At 41.7% G+C, this 8,223-nt stretch overlaps 1 protein-coding gene across 1 annotated transcript in view; it reads left to right on the forward strand.

Moving 5' to 3' along the window:
• Window positions 1-6,583, forward strand: part of DKK2 (dickkopf WNT signaling pathway inhibitor 2) — a gene marked incomplete at its 3' end in the record, with an annotated part of 42,418 nt that extends 35,835 nt beyond the window's left edge. The window contains exons 2-4 of the mRNA XM_082482878.1: window positions 4,858-5,008; window positions 5,659-5,808; window positions 6,333-6,583. Of these exons, the coding sequence (XP_082339004.1) occupies window positions 4,858-5,008; window positions 5,659-5,808; window positions 6,333-6,583 (552 nt within the window). The remainder of the gene's footprint in view (window positions 1-4,857; window positions 5,009-5,658; window positions 5,809-6,332) is intronic.
• Window positions 6,584-8,223: the final 1,640 nt, after the last annotated feature.

Here is an 8,223-nt window from a genome sequence, read left to right on the forward strand (position 1 = left end):
GTCAGAAGCTGGCCGTGTGTCCAGTACAGTAACCGCCATGATACTGTCAGTTATGTGGTACATTAGACTTTAGTTCATGTCTTGAGTGCTGCTCACCATCCACAGTAAAAGGGTAATGAATAACCTCCATGCTGTTTCTTCTGCTGGGAGTGGTAGTAGCCATGATCTCCTGCCAGGACCAACTCTGGACTTGGACTTTAGTGCACTGCTTCTGGGACAGTCACTACTGATATCAGTTCCACCAAATCACTTATTTAGGCACAGCTCCTCTCAGCGTTGAAGGTGGGTCTGAAGACAGCAGCGTCTCGGACTGCTTGTGCTGGATAAGTGATGACACAGCCTAGGTAAAATATGCCAGTGGCTCTTCCTGCCTTTTTCTGACATAGTTAGCTAGTACAGTGTGGAGTAGCTTCAGCATAAAAACAAACGCGACATCATAATATGAGCAAACGAGAGCCTGGTGACTAAGACACTGGCTGGGAATATTGTCTTCAAATATTTGCTGGAGGCCATGCTGAAATTCAAGCCCTTATCTCCCAAAGCTCAATAAAGCGTGTCTGCGATCAGTCTGCTCACTCACCCTTCAGCACATTACAGCGTCTGTGTTTATTACTCTCCCCCTGGAGTGCTTCTCCATTACGTTTTATAGTGCCAGACAGAGAGACTCGGACTGACTGACTCCATAACACGACAATCCCACCAGTTAGTGTTGCTCCAGCTTGTGGTTCAGGATGGCCACATGAAATATGCGGGACAGTAAATGACTCCAGCAAAAATATCAAGAAAACTTCATTGCACCAAGAAAAGGTGCTGTTAGATCTCCTCTGCCGAAAGGGGGAGACAAAGGTAGAAATAAACCTCACTCCTGCATGCTCCTCAAATCAAGGGAATGGGATTAGCCACTTAGTCACAAAGGTTAGTCAGTCCCTTCCTAAGCCTCCCTGTGAAGTTAATACAAAAAGAAGAGCCTCAGTAGTACTCCTGGAAGGACCGGTTTGACTATACAACCCCCCAACTTTTCTCCTCTATTATCTGCATAGTTTTCATTGAGTATCTCTGTCATGCGCTCTTGGCATTTTGAATGTAAATTCAGGAAGGGCAGCAATGGACATTCATATTCTCTGTCTCAAAAAGAAACGTTTAACATTTACGTGTTGCTATGACCTGGCTGGCAAAGGTGAGTCTCGGTGGACTGATGCAGGGGACATCCTGGCACAGTATGAGCTGCGGCCATTTAAATATCTAGCCTGAATCCTCCAGCATTGCAAAAAATGCAGTACATCTTTGCTGTACATTTTTGGATATGCATTATTCAAGGATAGAAAAGTAATTGGAATGACTGAGGAGAAAACATCTCAGCAAGCAGCGCTCTTAATCAGACAACACATTCTGAAAATGCGACTCATTATCACAGGCAAATCTAGTTTATGTCATGCTACGGATGACTTGATCGCCTGTAATCCGGGCTAAAAAAATTAAATAAGATTGTTTAAATGCAGCTTCAGGGAGTGCTACATATTTTATCTCGGTTTCATCTGGTTTCCCATAATATCAAAGCTGTGTTTAGTGGATAGAGATTTACGACCAGAAAATGATATGTATAGCTGAAGAATGTGAAGGGATGATCTGCCTTGTAGAATTAGTTATCATTGCTGGGGAAGTAGAGCTGGTTTACAGCTTGCATTTTCTCTCTCCATCTGGGACTGATTTGTGTCTTTGCGTTGTATATAGGAAATGTTCTCTGCAATTCTCTGAACATAGAGACTGTGTTTCAGGCACTGCGGTGTAGGAGATTTTGAAAACCTTCACTCACGCATAGACAATTGTTAGCATGTACACTTTTCCAAGTATGTTTTCTTTATCTTGTATTTTAAAATATATATGCATATTTATACATAAATTGGCTCTGCTGCTGCCAAAATTGGGACAGTTATTTTCCCTCCTGTCAGCCAAGGCTATGTACACACTATATTGTTTTATTTTTGTGTTTTAATACTGAATGCTGTGCAGCAATAGAAATTACTTTGCTGAGAGCAGGAGCTATTCCAATGAATGTCTAGTGACTAGGAGACAGACACAAGGCTATGAAGGCATTTTTGTTTCCAGCTCTCTGTGATTGATAGCTAGGATATCAAATGGATGGTGGTTTTGGAAGAAAGATCAAGGCAACTGATGGCATCAGGCATTTGCAAGAGCATTTTTCATATAGCTGGCTGGCAGCTGGTCTTTTGGGGTTTTGAATGGACTTGCCAGTTGCTGTCTGAGCTACATGTAACACAAAATTATTTTTTGATGTGCTGCTGTCATTTGCCTGAGGTAGGTCAATGTTTTGGCTTATCTTTTAATTTCAAAAGTGTCAACTTTATTTAGGATGGGGCTCTAGAGTCGGACTAAAGGCTGAGGAATGTCTCTTTCGTTGACAACTTTTAATGTTGAAATTGTCTTTGGTTACTTTTATCATTCTTAAAGACTGAGCTGAGAGTTGGCGATTAGATGCATATCTTAAAATATCTTTTACATGTTACTCAGCCTAAAAGCCCAAAGTAAAACAGGCACTAGATATGGTATGTGAGAGCATTCATTAGCACCATTCAGGATCGGGGAACTCTTTTTTTTAAAAGCTATTTGAGGAACCAAAAGAAAACTGCAAGTAGGCTTCTTGCTGACAAGTTGCAGGTGTATACCACATGCCCATATTGGAAAAAAGATGCGGTTATGAAGGTCTTGATGACAGACAAGGGTCTAAAATGCCTTCATCTCCAGGTTTTAGCTAGTTCATCTGTTTTTTATTTGCATTTCCCCCAGCTAGCATTGTTAGTATTTTCCAGACTCAGTATAGCCGTGCACAGGTCTATATAAAATCACTTTTCTGCATTGTAAGATCCTTAGTTTAGTAAGGTCTCATTTAAGTCAGGGAAGCCTTGCTTTTAAGGTCAGTATATCATAAATTGTAAGTCAGTGTTAATGATTTCTTGCTGGAAAAAATAGGGAAAGGAGTGATGAGATCGAGGGCCGAGCACCTCAGTTCCTCTTTGCTAGAATAGGTAGAACCCACTTGTGCCTTAAGAGTACCAAACAGGTGAGTGCTTGCTACTCCTAGCTAAAAGATCTGGCCGCCTTTGATGCTCATCCTCTCGAGGATGAACTCAAGAGGAAATGTTTATTCTTAAGGGAGAAAGACTTACACATACGTCAGGTTACTCCAAACAGCTGCACTCTGGAATCATTCTTCAGACGCATATTCAGAGGGCAGAAGTAATGGGGCAGCAGCACTTGGGAAACATCCAGCCTGAACTTTTGGTACTGTGAAGTAAATTTTGACAAAGAAAACTATTAATGAAGTCACATGGGAAATGGCATGGTTCGCCCTCACCCTAACGGCACTAGAGAAACTTGCTTTATTATCAGACCTCTTGTTTCTTCTGCGATTCTCAAGAGGGTGACACAAAGACAGAGAAACATGAAGTTCTCCATCTAAAAGAACAATTTGCAGAGCAAATTCTCAACAGCCTCCAAGTTTTTCTTTTCTGAGAACAATATAATCAAGCCTTGATTTAAAATATTATTAGAAAAGTAGTCAGCCTGCACTGAAAATTAGTCAGTTGAGCTTTTTGTTTGTGGTGGTTAATCAGTTGCAAGAGTCATTTTGAAAACAGTAAAAGCAGTACTTTGAGTTATTTAAAATGCTGGACAAAATTAGTCGAGGAAGCGTAAACATAATTTTCCAGGAAGTCCCCAAAATTTAGTCTCATCTTTTTATCTAAACAAATTCCTCAAGTATAATTTTGAAGAATGAAAAAAATCTATGATTAATTTAATAGGCAGTAAAATTAGATGCAGACAGAGAGCATAGTTGTAGCTGTGTGGGAGTCAGCAGAAAGGATCCTGGAATGTGGCAGTGTGTGTTGTTGTGTATCCGTAAAGCATCAAGTCTTTTCCTTTTGTAGGAATAAACTTTTCATTCTCTGCCTTTATGGGAGAATACAGTGCTTTCACATCCTTTTTTTAAAAGTCAGTTTTCCTGTAAGGTAATGCTGAGTTTGACGAATATAGGAGAATAGTATACATGTGTCTCTGCTTGCAGGGAATTATATGTGCAAGACGGTTTGTGCTCTATAATGTATGTCATGCTGCACACTCTAGGGTGGTGTTTAGCAGGTGGCAAGTCTAAGGTGTATACTAAGCCCATGAGTGAAGTAAAGGTTATCAAAGGAAAAAGCTGACCAGTCATGTTTGTTCATTTCCAAGGGGTCCAACTGGTGTGGGCCGGTGGGGAGTGGTGCAATTGCAAAGGAGCTTGTACCAATGTGGTGTAGATGTTCACTGTGAGAACAGTGAACTTATCCATCAGTGTGTTTGACAACTATCAAAGCAAAATGCCTCCTTGGGCTTTAAATTAAAACAATACTTATGGTGGGGTGTGTTTCAGGATTTTTATGAACTGAGAGGAGTCTTATGGCTCCATTTATTCTTCACTGGGGAGTTTTAAGCTCTTGTCTATGAATCAGAGGCCGGAACCCACAAAAATATGAGTTCTCTTGTGCCAACATATGTTTGAGGCAAGAAAAGATGAAACCACCAGGGAGCTGGTTGTATCTCCCCGATTCATTAAGCAGATACATCTTCAGCAGCAGCATGAGCTTAAAGATTGCTATATGGCTGCAGTGAAGCATCTCTACCTGCATCTCCTGGTCCCAGTGACTGATACCTCAATTTTTAGTTTCTTGGTTTGTTTGGGGGTTTTGTTGGTGGGTTGTGTTTTTTTTTTTGTTTGGGTTTTGTTTTTATTTTTATTGGGCTGCATACTCACCTTGTACAAAGGAGTGCTTCACTGTAAACCTTTCTTTTACCCATCAGGCCTACCCTTGCACCAATGATAAGGAATGCGAAGTTGGGCGATACTGTCATAGTCCTCATCAAGCAACGTCTGCGTGCATGATGTGTCGGAGGAAGAAGAAGCGTTGCCACAGAGACGGCATGTGCTGCCCCGGGAACCGCTGCAACAATGGTACGTCGGTCATTTCTTGGTTTTCCTCCATAAAATCAGCATTTTGATAGCATCTGTTTCTCTGCATCTTCCCTGCAACAGTGGCTGTGCTTCTTTTTCTAAACCAAGAAAACTTCATTTTCTACTCCATTCCACTCCACTTTTTTCTTTAATAGTATTTCTATGTTTAAGGTTTGTGTACTACCAGACTTTTTCCCATTTTGGGGTGGGGAAACCCAAAAATGCTGCTGCTGCTGCTGACTGGAATCACAACACTACATTCAGTGTGGTTTGATTCACTGGAAGACTGCACAGAACCTGTATTTTTAAGGAAGCAAAAGACTTAATGAATACTTGGTCTTCTCTCCCTTGGGAGGGTTATAACCGTAGTGTTTGCATTCCCATACTCTCCTCTGGAGACTGGAGAGGGATGTCTGTGAGGCAGTCTCCAGGTGCTCAGACCATAAAGCCACAGTGACGGCCAGACTGTCTGACAGGAAGTGAAGCAGAACTGCGGTGAAGTTGGGTGCCGGGGATCAGGTGTCATTAGAGCTGAGCATCACTGAGGCCAAGCCCCAGCACTTTCATGGTCATGGTCCCGATCCTGGTGTGTATATGTCTCTTGGCTGCTTTTTCTCATGTTCAAATCTTTGACTGTCTTTTCCTCACAGGCATTTGCATACCAGTAACTGAAAGCATCCTTACACCTCACATCCCTGCTCTAGAAGGGCCACGCAACAAAAAGAACAGCCATTATGCTAGCAAGGATTTGGGATGGCAAAACCTAGGGAGGCCACGCTCCAAGCTGTCGCACATAAAAGGTAAGATTTGCACTACACTGCTTTGTTCCTTCGTGTTATGAATCATGTTATTGCTGTTAAGGTACAGCAATGCAAACCAGAAATAGGCACTAATTTCACAGGGAGTGAACGTCTATGGTGAGAATTCACAGAGTGACTCAAAAAGTGATGTAACATCAACCAACAGTTCCTGTGATTGAAATAGCATCTGCCGCCTTCTCTGTATCAGAGGTGGCCTGAAAATCCATTTTTCAGTTGTGCAAGATTGCACACATCCTCCTTTTGTAACAGTCATGTAATTAAGCATTTGTAATTCTGCTTACAATCCTGTGGGTGAATTTCTCCTTACTAAGTCTTATGGCAGCTGTCATTAATTACCCCCTTGAACCTTCCTAATTCATATCTTCCCTTGTGTTTACATCCTTCAAATAGCCACAGATGGAAATATCATCTCTTCTTTTTTCTGAGCTTCTTTTTTCAGTCTGTATTGAATCTGTAGGTCCACGTTTTCCCATGAGGTAAAATAGTTTGGTTGCTCTTTTTAGGACATGAAGGCGATCCCTGCCTGCGGTCATCAGACTGTATTGAGGGACACTGCTGTGCTCGCCATTTCTGGACCAAAATTTGCAAGCCTGTGTTGCGTCAGGGGGAGGTGTGCACCAAACAGCGCAAGAAAGGGTCCCATGGACTGGAGATTTTCCAACGATGTGACTGTGCCAAGGGCCTGTCTTGCAAAGTATGGAAAGATGCGACCTCCTCTTCTAAATCAAGACTTCACGTATGCCAGAAAATCTGAATGAGGATTGGGAAGATTAGTATTAAGTGACTGTGGCTTTATGTATTTAATGCATTACGGCATGGTGGGAAATGAGGACTGCAAATGAAAGCGGAATGGCTAAAGTAAGAGTTAGGGTAGGAGTAGAAGTCACACCAAACGCATTTCTTTTTGAGCTGGTGGTAAACGCAAGTGCAGCTGGAGTTCTCCTACTGTGCGGCTCTTCTGTAAATAACTTCTACAGTTTGTGGGAAATGCTAGTATGCAAACAACCACAGTGGAAATTCATGTCACTTACCTTGCTGTGTTGTCCCGTGATGTTTCAGGGGTTCAGTGTTAGGGCTACAGTGGGTTTCCAGCGTGGTAATGACTGCTACATAAATTGTATACATTTTACTCCTATAGGAAGCAGTGCATGCCAGGAAGACTCATCTGTCACCACGTTATTGGTCACATTGCAGGTGTGAGAAATGGAAATAAAGTTACTGTGAATGTCCACACGCCCTTGTCATGCAGGGCTGATGCTTCAGCAAAGAAAGCACTCCTGCAGGACAAGAGTGCTACGTTTTGCAGGCCCTCATGAAAGGGGTGAAAACTTGCCATCTCACAATTTCAAGAGAGCAGCGGTTTCTCTAGAGGAGGCATTTAAACAGGGTTTTGTTTCCAATACGTAGGTAAATTGAAATGCTTTATGTAGTTCAGTGTCATAGTATGGCACTTAATCGCTTGTATTTGCCTCACTTTACTGCTAGCATACATTACATTGGGTTGAACAGATGAAGCAAATATGTGCATGCTGAATCCAGAATTATATACAGGCAGTTGCTCATTAGTCCTAAATATACTTTTTTTTTTTTGCCTAAGCATACTTGCATTATAGACATTTCCAAAAGAAATAGCAGAGTGTTGAAATGCCTAACACAAAGAGGTAGGAAGTTGTGTCACTGTGCTGTTGTAACAAGTGATGTAGACAATTGTCGAGGGGTTTAGAGCATACTGCTACAACCTCAAATTTTTACATTTTATTCGTAGCAACAGGCTACTGATGGCACTCTGCAGAAGTATAATGGATTTGTTTCTTAGAGGCAGCAAAGAAAAAGGGGTTGGCTCTTGTGAGCAACTCCTCTCCTGCGGAAAAGGATGTAAGAAGATGGTACGACTGCAAATGACTTATTAAACATCATGCGATGTCACAGCATACCAGCCTCCAGCACGTATTCAGCCTGAACTTAATGTCCTCTCAGTCTGGATTGTTCTGCCAGGAATCATGGAAGTACATGGACTGTGGAAACAGCTGACAACACTACTTTGTGCGCTGGTTAAGGAAAGGACAGTCTCTATCCCTTGACTTGTCTCCCCTGTCTTTTCAAACTTTTTTCATTTTATTTGCAAGTACTCCTTTGTATAAACATTGGTAAAGAGACTGATATTTCTTTAAAGAAGCCTGATTCTATAATTGACCTACTGCTAAGTTGTAATTACCCATTTATAATTACCCATTTTCACGTTTTTTAATACAAGGGGCTTTTCTGTTTAATCAGTTCTGAACAACGTGGGTAGACCAGTATGTAGTTTGAGTTTGAAGACTATGCCACCCATACCTAAGACACCTTTTCCCACTGACATGTCTCTACCAGTAACTGTTTTAAAAGCTATAGCTT

Source organism: Vanellus vanellus (assembly GCF_965231255.1).
Source record: "Vanellus vanellus genome assembly, chromosome: 4".
NCBI classification, from domain to species: Eukaryota; Metazoa; Chordata; class Aves; order Charadriiformes; family Charadriidae; genus Vanellus; species Vanellus vanellus.